The sequence below is a fragment of the Plectropomus leopardus genome, chromosome 1 (assembly GCF_026936395.1).
Source record: "Plectropomus leopardus strain MGB_pleo_1.0 chromosome 1, ASM2693639v1, whole genome shotgun sequence".
Classification (NCBI taxonomy): domain Eukaryota; kingdom Metazoa; phylum Chordata; class Actinopteri; order Perciformes; family Serranidae; genus Plectropomus; species Plectropomus leopardus.
The window spans coordinates 32969233-32987076 of NC_142176.1; the positions used below are offsets into that span (position 1 = coordinate 32969233).

At 39.8% G+C, this 17844-nt stretch overlaps 1 protein-coding gene across 10 annotated transcripts in view; it reads left to right on the plus strand.

The window, feature by feature from the left end:
- The window catches only part of chd9 (chromodomain helicase DNA binding protein 9), an 81124-nt gene that overhangs the window by 39690 nt on the left and 23590 nt on the right, over positions 1–17844 (plus strand). For all 10 annotated transcript variants that reach the window (XM_042481379.2, XM_042481442.2, XM_042481636.2 and 7 more), the window contains 12 exons: positions 4528–4633; positions 6780–6926; positions 7812–7880; positions 8119–8174; positions 8806–8923; positions 9355–9441; positions 9729–9866; positions 10838–10959; positions 12354–12597; positions 15429–15605; positions 15910–16053; positions 17510–17765. In XM_042481379.2, the coding sequence (XP_042337313.1) occupies positions 4528–4633; positions 6780–6926; positions 7812–7880; positions 8119–8174; positions 8806–8923; positions 9355–9441; positions 9729–9866; positions 10838–10959; positions 12354–12597; positions 15429–15605; positions 15910–16053; positions 17510–17765 (1664 nt within the window). The remainder of the gene's footprint in view (positions 1–4527; positions 4634–6779; positions 6927–7811; positions 7881–8118; positions 8175–8805; positions 8924–9354; positions 9442–9728; positions 9867–10837; positions 10960–12353; positions 12598–15428; positions 15606–15909; positions 16054–17509; positions 17766–17844) is intronic.

Here is a 17844-nt window from a genome sequence, read left to right on the forward strand (position 1 = left end):
GAATGAATGTTTGCTAACAAGAGAGGATAATGGCAAGCTTGGGAATCTTTGTTCACACATGATATGAGTCTCTAATGTAATTTCATATGAACAAGCCCTACAGGGACATCCTTTTCACTAGAGATGTACTACCTGCTCATACAACAGTCTGTCAGTGTGGGCCTTTGATTTTGTGGGTGTGGAGCACAGAGCATGTTCGCCTTTGTGGGAAGGCTTTGTGGGTTTGTTATATGTATGCAAACGTGTTGGGAAAAGGAGAGAGTGAAGATGCTGTTGTGTGTCAGTACGATAGCAGTGCACACATTAACAATGCACCGAGCCAGAGATTTGGCGCCTACAGCTTCCAAGAGATAGTACATGTGGAGAGGCACAAGATAGGAAGTGTGTGCATATGTGGTGAGAGAATATATGTGGAAAGGTCACAGGAATAATATGTGACTGTGTGTGAAAGAGACGGGAGAGTTAGAGGATGAGGCACTGGCGGAAAGTAGAAGCATGCGTCCTATTCATTGTGCAATCTGTTGCTATCTGGGCTCCAGATATCATCACATCCCACCAGTCTGTTTTGGTAATTGTACATTAAGCCATGGTGAGAATTACAACACTCACAAACTAGCAATGGTAGCTTAAAAAGAAAAATATTTGCCAAATTTATGATCAAATGATGTTTGTCTCAATCCACAGACTAGGTGGGAGAAAAGCACTGAATTCATTTCTCTGTAAACTCGGGCAGCTCCCATTGTGTACATGTTAATGTTTAGGTATTTCCTACCATACTTAAGCTGGTCCCCAAGCTGTTGTTGTATGTATGTATGTATGTGGGGGTCAGAAATTGCACGCTGACAGCTGTGTGGAGAGACATTCTTGGAGGATATAGGCTACTGCTGCAAATACATTTAGTGTTTACAGACTGCAGTGCGGCAGATGCTAATCTATGAACTCTTGTTTCACTCAATCTTCTAGACTTGTGCAAACCTGCAGTAAGCTATATGTACGTGTAGTAATTTTTTTTTTTCCTGCAAGGCCAGCGACGTGCTGTTAAATTGTCTGCCATTGTCTCTCATTGTAAGCCTCTTTTTAATGCCTTTATAGCCATTTTCTCACACATGTAGCACACAACAGGAGATTGATCTTGTCACATATATTCTCTCCTACTGGAAATAGTATAGTTAAGGGAGAGGGATGGCATATGGGTAGAGCATACAGGAGGCAAGACATGCTGCAAAAGGAGGCTGCAGAAGTAGCTGGTTGGTAATTTGGTCATGAATAACCAGGCCTCTTGCTGCTCCTTGAATTTGACTGGTAATTTTGGCATGGGCCCTTAACAAAAAAATGAGCATTCCCATCAGCTCGCATTGTAAGCTTCTCGTCACTTGTTGGTTGAACTAGAACAGCTGTAACCTAAAAAGTTGTTTATTAACTTGATATTTGGACTGTCCATCACAATCATTTACCTTCTCCACTAAATGGCGACTGATCGCGTCCTCTGCTTTCATAGTTTTCCCAGTATGGGAACCTTTACAGCTGCTATTTCGCTTACTTGAACTAGCCACTATGCTGACAGTTTTTTAAATCTGCGGTCATCAAAACATCTCACCCGTGCCGCCCATGAAATGTATGTTGTCTTGTTCCAATTTGGACAAATGTATTGTAGCTCTTCCAGGTAATGTAACAAAGTAATGTAATGTTTCAACTTCTTCCCACTCCTTTTTGAACATGGATCACTTTTTATCTTCTGATGTTGCTTTCTTTTCTTTTTCTTTTACTTTGCTATTTTTTTATGTTCAAAATAAACTTCAATCAATCAATCAATCAGTCAATGTCTTGGTAAGTTCAGGGTTGCAGTGCATGTGAGATAGGGACTAAAGACGGCTCATTCTTGTCTTATAATCCACTGAAGACACCCAAGTAGTTCTTTATCACCCACTAAAAAGCCGTTGTAACGTCTGAATGTAAATATAGTGCCAAAGTAACTGACTTAAACTCAGACTTGCTGCGCTTACTCTGATTATTTTTTATTTTATTGCAAAATAGTTGAGTTTGCATTGAAAGAGTATGCTAACATTCACAAGATTAATTATTTGATTAATTTTCATAACGCTTGTTATTAAAGGCTAAGTCAAAATTTTCAAGTCTCTCAAAGAATACTCACCTGTCCATGTGTACATCACAGGTATTATTCGTTGCTGTATTTGTCCCTCCTGTTGTGACACAGAGAGATTGTTACTGAACTGTGAATGTACAATTGCTGAAAAAATGAACAAGTTAATTCTCCTACACAGTATGTTGATACTGACAAGGTAAATGCAAGTCTGTGTTAGCATTTTGTTGCCTTTATACACGTGCATGAGTACACTGGATTAAAGATATTCTTTATCAATGTCAGTTATATTTCGAACTTTTGATACCAGCACTGATATAATTTGTGAGATTCATTTTCTGTACATTGGGCCTAAATTTACCTTAATATAATTTTTATACCAGTCAAATACCCAAAGGCTGCATTAGGGCTGGGCGATTAATCAGATTTTCATTTCGATTACGATTTTGGCCTCCCTCGATTTTCAAAACAAGATAATCGTGATAAAACAATTATGTGCAGCATGATTATGTGCAGCATGATCAGTGTAACAATGTTGTTACACTAATAAATATCTTTTTAAAAAAAGGAGTGCAAGTCAAAAGTTTAAGCAGCACAGTACTTTCTTTGTTTCAACAACAAGGAAATGTGGTGGTACAACTGACACCATAATATCCCGCTTTCCTGGGATATAACAGCTCAGGACGGTGTGGATTTTGTCAGCCAGCTTTGGATGTTGGAGCTTGAGTTGAAAAGTTGTTGTTTTTAAACTCTTCTAAACTCAAGGCCCTTCTGAGTTTGACCTTATCGCTCCAGCTTATCTTCTTGTTCATGGAGATTATTCATCACGCAGTGCTTCCATAGTAACCTCTCGTCAGTCACCTGTGGCATCAGCAAGCAGTGCATTATTGTGACAGTATGGGGAAAGTTGTAATGGTCTGTAGCAGAATAAATTATAATTTACATATTAATGATATTTGATATTCAAAATTCATAATTCCTTTAAAAAGTGGTAATGGTGAAAGTATCAATGTTTAAATGTACACATTACTTAGATCAACTCCTAAATCACATGACACTGTCGGTAACTCAAAAGAAATTTCAACTATTTCAACTTGAACTGTCTATGTTCCTTCAAATGAATAGTATTCAGTTCATCATTATCTGTATGTTACTTGTTATGCTAACGTTAAATAAAGCGCATCGTATGTGGAATTGGCAAGGTGGTTGCTCGAAACGGTGTAGGAATACCAGTAAATAAGCCTAAAGTCAGGATTAAAATGCACAAAAAAGAACACTATTTACACCGTGCAAGTTCTGAAAACGTTCAAAAGGCTAAATATATCACTAAATAGACGTATAATGTTCAGCATTTTTACCTCAGCTCCGTCTGCTTTTTTTTCTTCTTTGTTGTGGCTAGTACACTAGAATAAATAAATGAAATAAATATAATATATATACTTTATAATATATAAAACAAAAAATATATATTCTCTTAAAGGGCTCTGGTTGTGGCCTCGTTCTCTGTGACGTGTTTCTGCGGGGCGTGTTTTCAGCATCTGCCGTCTTCAGCTGGACTCTACTCAGACAGTGTGCGCAGTGAGAAAGAGAGAGAGAGCATGAGCAGGGAGAGCAGACGTGTATGTGCCGGTGATGGTGACAGTGACAGTGAGGCTGCAGTGAGAGGAGCAGAGTATGAAGTGAAGTGTGTGATGTGTGAACAGTTGAGGCTGTTTGTCAGAGAATAAATGCTACAACTCTGAAAGACTCGAGACACTTTCCCATGTCTAGCTAGACAGCTGCTGATTAAAATGAAAGAAGTTAGCCCTGACGTTAGCAAGCTAAGATCACTTCCTACTGGAAACAGACCAGGCTTACTTAAGGTGGTCTGTTAAGGTGGACGTGCTTTTCTCACTGTAGTGACACTCCCAGCTGCTTCTAAACAGATAATGGAGAAATGTCTGTTTGGTGAGTCTCTTCTGAGTTAGTGAAACAATCATTGATCCCAATTCAAAATTCAAAATTTTGCTGTTATCGATACAGTAACTGTTATTTATTGTTACGTTATATTAGTTGGGTTCGGTTTTATTATTATGTGAATGTGAACAAACTACAGTAATATGCAAGATGTGTTACAGTTGTGGCTGCACCACAAAGCTATCACTGTTTTTCAGTTCACTTGTATTTAAAGTTTAAGGTGTGTTTAAAGGATATCAAGTGTTAAAAATAAACACCAGGGTTCATGTTCAATATCTGCATGATGTTCTAAAGGCCAATGAGTAATCATGATCATAAATAATCGTGATTATTATTTTTGCCATAATCGAGCAGCCCTAAGCTGTATTGACAAACGCCTTAAAGACACAGCCAAGAGGTGACTTGTGAACAGCTGCACAGCTTCTGGCCTTCATCTCATCATATTAATGGTGTGCTTTTCCCTCCCACAGGAAAATTGTCATAAAGATAGGAAAGAAGAAGAAGCGAAAGCCGGAGTCTTCAGAGGAATCGGATGATGACCCTCCCCCTCGACACAGTTCTAAAGATGACGACTCTGTAAGATCCAGCACATACACACACTCGCAAACTGACATATAAACCTACAGTACAAGTCACTATTATTGTAACTGGGGCTGTAATGCTTGGGAATACTCTTGAGTGTATTTTCATCCTAATTTATCGCATTCAAATATTAATCTGAAACTGTGAGACAACACTTTGGTTTTTTGTGGGAGTTTGCCTGCAATTGTTTTTTAATTCCCCACCTTATTCGGATGAGGTGTTAATATCAATATAAGGTGTCACACCTCTGCTAAAGGAAAACAATTTGGGCTTTTTTTTCTGTTGCCATTCTTGTACAAGGCGTTGAGTGAAGTGCTGTCCTGTTGACACTGCTGCTGAGCCTGGAGGACGGCTTCACAGCTTTAGTTTGAGCCTGGGAGGACCGACTCTGTGGTTCACGTGGGGGTCACTCACCGGGTGGCTATCTCAAGTACATATTCTTATCTGTGTTGATGATGGATATATGACGGAGACATCATCAGCGCAGCATTATCTAGGTCAAAGCACCAACAATAGAAGCTTCACATGCGCATGCACACACCTAAATTTAACAGTTTTTCATTTAAAAGGAAACGTTGCCACAACAGCGACTGAAGTTGAAATCCTCCAGGGATTTTTTTTGTGTTTGTTTGATAACATAACACTTTGCTAAATTAAATTATCACAGTTTCTATTTCAAATCTAGAGTAATGATTCTATTTTCCACGAAAGGGAAGGTACTGCTGCAGAAGATTAGTGATTGCTCACCTGAGGTTGAGATGATTATTAAAGGTACAAAAAATACCAGAGGGAGGATGTCCAACACTTCTTAATGAAATTCTCTAAGATGTACACTTGCGGTTTGTCTGTCATCTGATCCATAATGACAATTCAAGTAGGTGACACTTATCTTTTACACTAATGCAATCCTCTGCTCCTTTGCTCACTGCTAAGTCATGACAGATATCTGCTGTGTTAAGAGTGACATGTCTGAGTGAGTGGGGATGACAAGTGCCTTTGCCTCCTCCTTCGCCCCCTTTCTCGTTCTCCTTTTCGCCTCCTATCCGGACTATTGCCTTTGATATAATTACGCTCGTTAAATGGCGCCTCTGGCCTTAATTAAAACAGTCTGTTGATGACTCATTTAGGATGATCCTGTGGAAGAAGTCAAAGTAGCATGGCTGACAGCTAGAAAAGAAGCATGGCCACCCCAGGGGTTCAGCCCCATTGTGGTGGCATGTGGCAGGTTTGACTTTCCAGCTTCTGGTCAGCTTGGGTTTGGGGATGTGAGGGTATATCTCCATGGGGATATTATACTCCACACCTAATTAACTTTGGCTCAGTGGCATTTATTCCTAATTAACTACATATTATCATTAGGAGGGGCTCGTGTATTGATGCAGGATACAGCAGCCCACGCATGTGATAATTATAAAGGCTTGACAGGAAGGGGTGGAGAGAGCTGGATTTTACAGCACTCTTGTTTTGTGTAGGGCTTAACGTTTTTCTGAATTTCTTCATTGGTTTGTTGAAATTGACCATGGCCACATCAGTTTTTTAATGACCTTGTTTTTAATTGACGCAGTAATAAATGGAGAAAATATAGTAGAATATAGACAGGATATTACCCTAATGTCATTTTGTAAATGTGCGAATAGCTATAGTTTATTGGTTGTATCAAATGTATAAATGGTATCAGAAATGTCCCAAGGACAGTCAAAGATTTAAAAACTTTCATTCGATTATGTCTAAAAGACAGTGACCACAATGTCTATGCATTATTGCTGATATTTTGATTTACATGAACTTCAAATGTGAAACCGCAAGATAATTTAACTAAGCTAAGCTAAGCAAAAAAGTAGGCTTACGCTCAGAGCCCTGATAAGAAATCAGACATGATTCATGATTAATGAAACAGCGTGCACTGTGGTTTTTCAGTGTGGTTTACTGCTGAGCTCTGGAAACTTCAGTGATGAGGTGATGAATCGTGACATTGATGCATTTTCCTATGAACGGTAAAATAGTACCAGTTAACAAGTACAATGATGCAGCATAAACTAAAGTTTATATTTTTCTGTTGTGAAATTTATGTGAGCAGTAATCCAGATCAGTTGAATATTGTTGTTAATGTTTTTTTTTCCACCTTGTCTTTCTTTTGCAGAAGAGGCGATCTAATCGTCAGGTGAAGAGAAAGAAGTATGCTGAGGAGCTGGAGGCCAGGTTGTCAGATGATGAGGTCAAGGTTATTGTCAAAGCCAAGAAAACCAACACTGCAGCATCCAAGCAGCCTGCTGTTCAACTCTTTGTGGTAAGTACTTCTGCCTACAACTTGCTAGTAGCTGAGAGGTAGAGTTTAAATTCATTCAGTTTTGAGAGAACATGAAAAATATTGCACAGGAGTACATAGTAGAGCCAAATGATTTTAATTGCTGATGAATCTTAGTCTCTTTAAGTACTTGTGGGCTTACAAACAACAATCCATGCAAATGATTGTTTTTTGTGGCAATGATACAGAGGAATATTGTTGAGAGAACTTTGTATACTGAGAAACAAGAACACATTTCATAGAACAAAACAGCACAACATGCTCTGTGAAGTGCAGCACAGCCTGTTCTTTTCACCGACACATTGTGACGTACAAACCAGGACCCCTGCAGTAAGCCTGTACAAACAGGGGAGATACATATTCAGCGCCTATTTTTAATAATTTAGATGCACACAGGGAAATTAGGATGGGATTATTGTGGCGAGAGCTCTGTTCAAAAACCCTTTTCTTCAGATATATTGTGCAAAAGTTCTGCCTTGGTTTTCATCATCTAAATCAGTCACACTGTTTTCAGTTGCACTGCACCGGTGGAGGCAGAGCTGGGATAGCAAACTCTATCCCCTCATGTCAGTTTTATTTACGTGATAGAAAATCACAAATATGCCAGGGGGCTTTACAATCCATGAAACATGTGACAGCTCCTTATCATAGGTACTGTATTCAGATAAGGAGCAAAAAGCTGCGTAAAAAAAGAGAAGAAACCTCTGTAAGAGCACAGTAGCGAGCAGACTGTGCAGTCAGTTTCCTTTTTTGTTATTACAGTGTGGTGTGTGGTTTTTGTTTGCATTGTCCTTAGGCCTATGCAAATTTTTGCTCTGGGAGACTATGAAGTAACACTTGAATGTTTCATGTTCACTGCATTTGCAGGAGAATCCCAGTGAAGAGGATGCTGCTGTTGTTGACAAAATCATGTCTTCACGTATCGTCAAGAAGGAGGTAGTGACTTGCTGCTGCTTTTTTTTCCCTGCTGTTTAGTGATTGTAAAAGATAAATTACTGCACAATTAGGATAAAAGCTACTATTGCAATTATTTTGCTGGATATTGAGTTCTGAATTATTGATCACCACAAATAATCTTGTCAGTACAACATTGTTATACTTGATAATTGTGTCTGTAATAAAATGTTAAACGTGTGATTGAATATTGTTCTGTCATTTTAAACCTCTCTATCAGGTCTCCCCAGGAGTCGTGGTCGAAGGAGAGGAGTTTTTTGTAAAATACAAAAACTAGTAAGTTCAGTCATTACTTATTATTCATTACACCCTAATAGAAATACTAGCTAAAATGTGAAATTTTGGTATTATTATGCCTGTAATCATCCCAGTTTAAATTAGCGAAAGGAAATACGTTGACACAAGTGTCTCAGGCATGCTTTGGACAGCTCTCAGTATTGCCATGTAAATTTTGCAGCAGTGATTAAATTTCTCTTCTATGGGGCATTATTAAAAATTCTTGTGAACCATAGGTTTACCACCACAGCCTACCAGAAAAATAATTTGTTTTCACTTGGCAGATAATCTTCAGCCAGATCACATCCATCATGTTTTCAGCCTAATGATGAAAAGGATTGAAAAATTTATGTCATACTAAGAATCTGATGAAACCAAGTATGATGGAAGAGACTAGCGACTTTTTCAACAACATGAAAGTAAAAAAAAATCAGCACTCATGTGACCACATCTGCAATCTGTGATCACACCTGCTGGTCTCAGCGGTTGCCTCAAATACTGTTTAGAAGGTGTTTTTTTTTTAGGGTTTCTCACCTTAGTCTGAATGTGTTTGTGTGTGTGTGTGTGTGTGTGTGTGTGTGTGTGTGTGTGTGTGTGTGTGTGTGTGTGTGTGTGTGTGTCTGTGTGTCAGCTCCTACCTACACTGTGAGTGGGCCACAGAGCAGCAGCTGGAGAAGGACAAGAGGATTCAGCAGAAGATCAAACGTTTCAAGATGAAACAAGCACAGAGGGCACTCATCTTTGCAGATGTAAGGCTGCATGGCTGTGTTTTCTGTCTGTGGACATGCCGGATACTGTCTTTATGTTCACAGTCCTTATTTGGGCATTTGTTATGAGCGGATGTGTGTTTTCACAATGTGGTGTCTCCTTGGACCTGTGTGTGTGTAGTGTACATGCATATGAATGTTTTGTGTGTGTGTGTGTGTGTGTGTGTGTGTGTGTGTGTGTGTGTGTGTGTGTGTGGGTGTGTGTGTGTGTGTGTGTGCGTGCGTGTGTATTTAATTTACTTTTTTGGGTCTTGTCTGTGTGGGAAGGCACATCTGTGCGCATAAATTAGAATCTCTTTACTCGCTCAGTCGATGCAGAAGTGATACTTGTCTCAGATTCCAGATGGTGAGTGGGCATTTAGGTTTATTCTATGCCTTTCTTTCCCTCTTGTCTTCCTTTCTGTCTCTCTCAGATGGAAGAGGAGCCCTTTAACCCTGACTATGTAGAGGTAGACAGAGTGCTGGAGGTGTCGTATTGTGAGGACAAAGACACAGGAGAGGTAAAGTGAATCCTCTTTCATTTGTTAATCATATCTGCCAGTAGCAGAGTAGCAGTATCTGTGTGTTTATTTGTGTCTACGTGCCTGAACACGTGTTTGCTCTTTTTCATTTTTTTTGTGGTTTTTGTTCCATTCAGTGTATTCTCCACTCTAGTGATGTCTTTGTATCGCAGAAGGGCCCAAGGCCATGCTGACGGGCTTCCTCACAGCCTTTGTTAATATTATAAAAGCAGAGCTTGGCCTCGCTCTAGTCTTTTACTGCGCTAATTCTCCTCTGCCTGGTGCAGGAGGTGGTGTATTACCTGGTGAAGTGGTGCTCTCTGCCTTACGAGGACAGCACCTGGGAACTGAAGGACGACGTCGACCAGAGCAAGATTGAAGAGTTTGAGCAGCTGCAGGCAGTCAAGCCAGACTCGCGCAGGGTGGTAAGCCAAGCCCAATGACATTTCTCAGTCCTTATCACTGCATTTCCATTTTCCTCTTGCGCTTTTGTACTGTATACATTTGTGATGTCATCCTTGTTACTGCATTTTTATTGTTGTAATTATAGAGTTCCCCCTTTAAAAACAAAAATCTATTTCTTTTGTATTATGATATACTGTAGATTAGATGTAGCTGAATCTTTGAAAATACAGTTACACTGCACCCACCAAACATACTGCATGGTGAAATTAATGGGCATCATTAGCCAAAAGACCACACACAGCAGAGTGAACAAACTAAGGAGACACAGAGACACCTGCTGCCAGTTACTTCAAGAGCAGTGAATGATGTTTTTGCTGTAAAAGAAAAAATAACTGTTTTAATCAGATGGTATATCCTAGTTAAAAGCTGAAACTTGAAGGGGAAGACAAAGACAAATGGGTTTAAAAGAGAACCGTGTTCTGCTCCACGAAACAAAAAATCCTGTTATGTTTTTAGTATACTAACCAGACTTAACATTTGTTTTGTAATTTGTACCGTCCTGGATAAGCACAATTTGATCATCACGATTGATTTTCAGGTTAACTTTTCTTTTGCCATAGTCGCCTCCCTGTCTACCAAGAACGTTTACACGTAACATACACGTGTTGTTTTACTTGTACAATATTGATGCAAATGCATTCAATACTGGTGGCCATGCACATACAATATGAGTGGACTGGCTCCAGACAGGTTTGATACAAATAGAGTACAAACACCATCACACCATTGTTTTCTGTATTTCCCTACTTGCCTTACCGTTAAAAACACCAGCATTTGCCCACTTTCTTCACTTTTCCTAAGATTCCCTCTTGTTTACCATTGCAATCATCAAAAATGTTTTTACTCCTTAGAAATGTTTTCATCTAAAATGTAAACGTGAAGTTAATTTGAACCACTCATTTTAATTCTCCATATAAAATGTGTCACTTAGGAGCGGCCCCCGGCAAATCTGTGGAAGAAGAGGGAGCAGTCGAGGGAGTACAGGAATGGCAACAGCCTCAGGGACTACCAGCTAGAGGGGGTGAACTGGCTCCTCTTCAACTGGTACAACAGGTCAGTTTTAAATAGTGTATATCCGTGCACACACCTACAAACTGTTCACACTCAACCCCTACCTGCTATATGGTCATACATGATAACAGTATTCTGTTAATGTGACCTACGTACCATAATTGAACAAAACAAGATTTAACTTATTTTGAACCTATTTAATAAATCACGTAATGTCAAATTTAGACAAAATAAAAAATAACAGTGGAATCAAGACAATACAGCAATGTAGTAACATGAAGGCAAATAATGAAATAAATATTTAAATCAGAATAGTATCGATTTTTAGCTGTTCAAGCAAATGCCTTGGCACAGGGATTTGCTGCCACTTTGCATGGCTGAGCTAGCTTCACTGGCTTCAGTACACATCTCAGACGGAAAGACAAATAGATTTAGCATATATTCCACACCTCAAGCTAAATGGCATCTCTTAGCATACTGTATACTTACAGTAATCCCATGCCAATAGAATACTACAGTGTCTTTATTGATTCAGAGATTTTACATAGGCAGCATGTTTTTCAAGAGGATTCCTCTGGGTACTTTGGATCTGCAGATAATGAATAATGAATCACTTTTCCTGTTTTGTGTGTGTGTGTGTGTGCGGACCACACTGTGCTTTGGCTGTGTTCATATGATTTGGTTGGGCCTGCAAGGAGAGTCAAATTTCCTGTCAAGGTGCACACTGCTGCAACAACAATTGTTTTCCTCGCCCACGATCACAAAAGAAGCGCTGCACAGTACATCTAGAGTACGAAGTGTCAGTGTGCTTGCATTAACCCTGGGAATTGGCTTTATGTGTGAGCATGCAGGAGTTTGTGTATGCCTACGCAGAGAGATTCATCAAAAGTAGAGAGCTGCTTAAGAGGCCAGTGGGAATATCTGCACGTTGCAATTAGCATCAAGGCATAATACCCCCACCCACTGGACAGCTGAATAAATGGTTTGCTGGAGTACACCACGCAGCAGAGGCAGTTGCATTTGCCATTATGTTGTATCTCATCTCTTTGGACTGTTATTACTGCTGATGATGTCGTTTTCTCCTCCATTGTTTGCTTTTTATTCTTTTAGCATCATGGGACTTTTGCATTTTTCTTCCTTTTCTCTTCCTGTATTTATTTAAACACGCTTTTTACCCCCACCATACATTTCTTTTGTTCACTTTAAACCAGTACAAGAGTTGCAATAGAAATTAATACACATCACTTTGTCTTGAGGATATGCAGAAAAACATCTCATGCCGCAGTATCCACTTCCCCACACATAATTTAAACACACTGATTTGTTAATGATTCTTCACTTTTTGCTACACTACTGCCTTTCTCTGCTGTTTTTATTCTACCTGACTTGTGCCTTTACTTTTTCCTCCTCCAACCCTCATTATCTCCACTTGTCAGGCGGAACTGCATCCTGGCAGACGAGATGGGCCTGGGAAAGACCATCCAGTCCATCACATTCCTAGAGGAGATCCACCGTGTGGGCATTAAAGGGCCATTCCTCATCATCGCTCCGCTCTCCACCATCGCCAACTGGGAGCGCGAGTTTCGTACTTGGACCCACCTCAATGTCATCGTCTACCATGGAAGCATGGTCAGCAGGCAGATGCTCCAACAGTATGAGATGTATTTCAGGGATGCACAGGTAAATGGAGATCTTTGTGTTATGTGGTATTTTTACAGTACATATTTGTGATCAGGGTGTTAGTTTGCTGTGCACAAATACTTCTGTTACATAACTATGAATAAAACTTGTAAAAAGATCAAATAAAATGAGTTGGCAGCAATACACACATTGTAGTACCACAACAAAATCAGCACAGGACTGTCAACATATTACACAGGGGTAGTGCAGGACATACAGTATATTACATACTGTCCTCAGTATGTTTCTCTCCGAGGAAAGAAAAGTCAAACAGCAATAAAAATCTTTAAAACCTTTGTTTTATCTACAAGGTTTAATTTTGAGGATTAAGACACATGCCTCTCTGCCTGCGAATTTCTGTACTCTGCAATTAAGAGCTTAATACCTGGTTCCTCAACAGGGGGGCTGGGAGTCCAAGGGGGTCCACAGAGTTACTGCAGGGGGCTGTCAAATAATTGTGGGATCATTTTTTAACCTTTTTTGGTGCACTGTTTTCCCTATCAAGTAATTAAACTATGTTTGAAAATACACGTTAACACAAATCCAACATATTTTGCTATTTGCAACAACATGTCTTTGTGACAGAGGAGTTTCCTCCCTCACCTACTCAAAAAGCAAATACAGGTCAGGACTGCAGCCTGAGGCTCATATGGCCCTTTAAATAATAAACACTGCAGTTTTATACAATGTAAGTGTTAGGGGGTCCCTGCTCCACTCTCTTTCAGCAAAGGGGTCTTTGGCCTGAAAAACTTTGAAGACCCCTGGCTTAGCATATCAGTTTAAAGTAAGTGTACAAAGATTAAAAAGTCTAAGATTGAAGCCTAAAGCCCTGCTAGTGGCCCCTAGAGAATGCACTTTACATGTTACATTATCCACTTCTTTTTAGATGTCAAATCTTCTATACTTTTTGGATATTTTAGCTTTACAAATGTAGATGTAGCAGTTATTAGCAGTCTAGCTATTTCTGTTGTGTGTTTTCAGAAAGAACACTGCTTTCCTCCCTGGATTTGTAAGTGTTTTTTGTCACCACAGTAGTTGTTTTGGTCAGAGAAAAGCCTTAAGAAGCTGAGCGAGAATCAGTCATGGACATTCAGCAGGGCATTCAGCTTGTCTCACATCCCTAACTACACAAATGGAGTCGTGAGGATTGAGTGGCCTTTTAGTTCGACCCGACATACCTAATCTCCCCCTTTACAAAGAGTGGTGAGCAGAAAGCAACATCCCTGAGCTTACCTTCAGAATGGAAAGCAGTGATTCACTTCGATTAAAATAATCACAGTGCTGCTCTTTAGAGAACAGCAGCACTGTCAGCAACATGAAGTCCTGTGAGTAATCTAATGATATGTTTGAAAACAGGAGGCCTGCATACAACAATGGGAGTCGGATATTGAAAAGGGAGGCAGAACGTGATTACCATGTGTAACACAAAGCCCAGATACACTGCAACTCTGTCTCTAATGCAGCAAACTCACTTAGCACAATGTTTCAGAGGCAATAACACCTGTAGGAGGAGGAAAGCAGGCGGCCGTTGAAGGATGATGAATATCTCCAGAGAGTGTTTTCTGTCAGGCAAAAGGTCTGTGTGGCAGAAAATGTATATTTTTGTGACATTGCTGATTAAATCCTTCAGTCATGTCAAAAGATTTTATGAAGCCCGTGATTTCTTGCAGTGTTGGATAGGAGAACATTTTTATGAATAAGTGGTTCATAGTACTAACATGGCATATAATAAGATTCAAAAAGGGGCACGTGCCCAACAGTAAGGAGGCTGCTAGGTAGTTAGTGAGCCTTGGGCAGAGGCTTTCTGTGGTTGGCAGGCCATGTGATGTGTCACAACAGGCAGTTAGAAGCTCTTAGTATTCAGACGAACCGTAGGAGGAATTAAGGCGAGCGAGAGCAGAACAGAGCGGAGCCGCCACCAGGCTGTCTCCCAGGCAGCCTGTGATGTCATAGCAGCCCCCAAGGGGATCTCTCTGTCAGCGCTGCTCAGGCATATCTGAGGCTCCTTTACAGCAGTCTGTTGGCTGGCTGGCTGTGGGAGGGGGTTATTGGATAACTGAGTATCCCTCGAGGACTGTTGTCAAGGCGATAGATACAAATGGAGAGGCGGGTTGAGGAAAAGCCTCCCCAGACAGACAAACAAACAAATAAACAAACAGCATAAAGAGTCTCTAGCAGGTGTGCACTAATGTCCTGGTTATATTGTAGATAGCTTCACGATCTAGAGGTGTGTTTTGAGGTTGTCAATGAAATCTGAAAATAAAGTAAGCCACGTGTTTGCTATCAAGGCTGCAAATTTGTTGATTTTTAACATTAACAGTTAACAGTTAGATACTCTCAGAAAAACACTTTTTTTAATGACACAGCCAAGGTGTGTACAGGTCTTCAAAAAGTCTCAACAAACATTTAATCCAATTTAATTTATCCATCTGTTAATTTTTATTTTTTGTCAAAATGAGTGGAGCTCTTCTGCATTAAATTCCACATTTCTGATGTTACAAAGCTTTAAACCCCACCACTGCACGCATTACATCGTTTTTAGATTATAACTGCACTTGCCTCTGTTAAATTTGGATAAAATTATCTTTAAAAGGTCTTTGAAAGTGTGATGATACCCGTAGATACCGTGAGTACACATTGTTCATCATTCTAATTCATAGAACTATAACAGGCCATGAAGCAAATTAATGCGTTGTCACATACCTCTGCATGTAGATCAGACATAATTTCTTGCTTAAAAACACAAATGTCATCTCTTGAAATTGTGATTATTTGTTTTATAAGCCAATTTGACTAAATTTGCCTTACATCTCTCCCTTTTGTGTCTTAAGGGCCGTGTGATGAGAGGGGCCTACAAGTTCCAGGCTGTTATCACCACATTTGAGATGATCCTGGGAGGCTGTCCCGAACTCAACGCCATAGAGTGGCGCTGTGTTATCATCGATGAGGCCCACCGCCTCAAGAACAAGAACTGCAAGCTGCTAGAAGGCTTCAAGCTCATGAGCCTGGTATGTTTTACATCAAGCTACAGAGATACAAAAATAATAACTAATCTTCCAATGTGTCTATTGTTAAAGCTGCTCTTTCTGGTTTAAAATGGAATTCCACTTATTTAATAAGTGCAATGCTCAAAACATTTTGTCTAGTTTCTTTTCTGCAGTATACTACTACTAGTTAAGTATGTTGCCATGCTATAAAATCACATTAAAGAACACATAATTAACAGCACAGATTTTGGATAGTTTGTTGTACTAGTGCTTTTGACAAATGCAACTCATTGTAAGTAATCATGGGTCTCTTCTTCTCTTTTAGGAGCACAAGGTCCTGCTGACGGGTACTCCTCTCCAGAACACAGTGGAGGAGCTCTTTAGCCTGCTCCACTTCCTGGAGCCGGCACGCTTCCCCTCAGAGAACACCTTCATGCAGGAGTTTGGAGACCTCAAGACTGAAGAGCAGGTGAGCCAACATGTTTACAATTTGTGAAAAGTCTGAATTGATAATACATGCCAGATGACCATGTCAGATGTTGTTTGGGCTCCTGGTGCCTTTTTTCGTCACCTCGGTTAGAAGTTAACAATTGTTCAAAGGAAACATCATTTTTTGAGTTGTAGAATTATGTGAAAAAAGAATCAAAATATTGTTTCTTAGAACTCCAAAACACACATCATGTCTCAGATACAGTATAAAGATCCTATTGGTACAGATGGAAGCCTTGAAGTGGGGCTTTTTCTAACGAGGCCGCAGTGACATTTTGTGCAACACACACACAAAACATATGGTGGATGAAGATAGCAGATAATGGGGTATTATGCTACTCATCACTGCACTATGTATCGACACAACTGCTCACAAGAAAAAGGCTTATTAGCTCTCCTTCTACATTCTGCTGTTTAGCGTTTCATTTTTAGGCAGAAGCACTAAAGAGATGCTTGAGGAAAGACCATCAAAACATGTTTGAAGTGTGGTGCTCACACAGAAAGTTAAAATATTTGGAACAGCTAGTACTCAACACACGGTACTAAATCTAGAAGCTCTTTGTGCCAGTGGGAATGTGAAATCCTTTTCATAGTAGATGTTGCTGTTGCTGTTAAGAGGTACTTTTTCAGCACGTAACAAAACTGATGTTAGAGAGGGCCTGTATGTGTAATGAAAAAAGAACACTGGTAAGGGAAAGCTGGCCCTCTCATTTGGGTCTAATAGTAACTAAACTGTGATGCTGAACTGAAAAGTAATGATTTGGGAAATGTGGTTTTACATCAAATAAAAACAAATTAGCACCATTTTTACAGTTCCTATATGCATATATAAAATATAGACAGTCTGCATAATACCTTTGCAGGTAGATATCAATAATATATAGAAAGTGACATCATAAAACATTGATATGAAAAAGTATAGCTGAGTCTTGTTAAGTGATGATGACTCCTAAATTGATGGAGGGTCAGACCATGTGTGAAAGCAGATACTGTCTCTTTTAAATTGGCTGTAAATGAAAAAATGAAACAGGCAACTGCTGTTGTGTTATTAAACTTGGCGCTAACTAAAGTTGCCACTCATTCTTAACATAATGTAAGTTGTGTTCATTTAATGGTTCTTTGCATCTGTGTCCATTACACAGATGAAACGCACATTTCCACATGAAGTGACACACGTTAATTTGTATATTGGATAGGAAGCTGAAATGCTTTGTCTGATATTTCATTGCAATCAAATTTTTAATACAGTTATTGAATACAATAAATTATTTTCAATTTGGAAATGGAAAACTCACTGGAGCATACTGAAAACAATGAGATTGATGTTTCAGTTTTAATCAGATCCAGCCTGTGGAAACCCATACCTGTGTGGGATACAATATCCCACAGCAGTTAGTGGATGCAGTAACTGTAACTTGTCATTATTTGGCCCACAGGTAATGAAGCTTCAGGGTATCCTGAAGCCCATGATGCTGCGGCGGTTGAAGGAAGACGTGGAGAAGAAGTTGGCTCCTAAAGAGGAAACCATTATTGAGGTGGAGCTCACCAACATTCAAAAGAAATACTACCGCGCCATCCTAGAGAAGAACTTCTCCTTCCTGGCTAAAGGAGCTGGCCAGGCAAACATGCCCAACCTGGTAAACACCATGATGGAGCTGAGAAAGTGCTGCAACCACCCCTACCTCATCAAAGGTAGGATGGCACCTTTTAAATACAAGCTTATACGATCAAATATACTTGAAATGATTAGTTGTGATATTGGTGGGCAAAG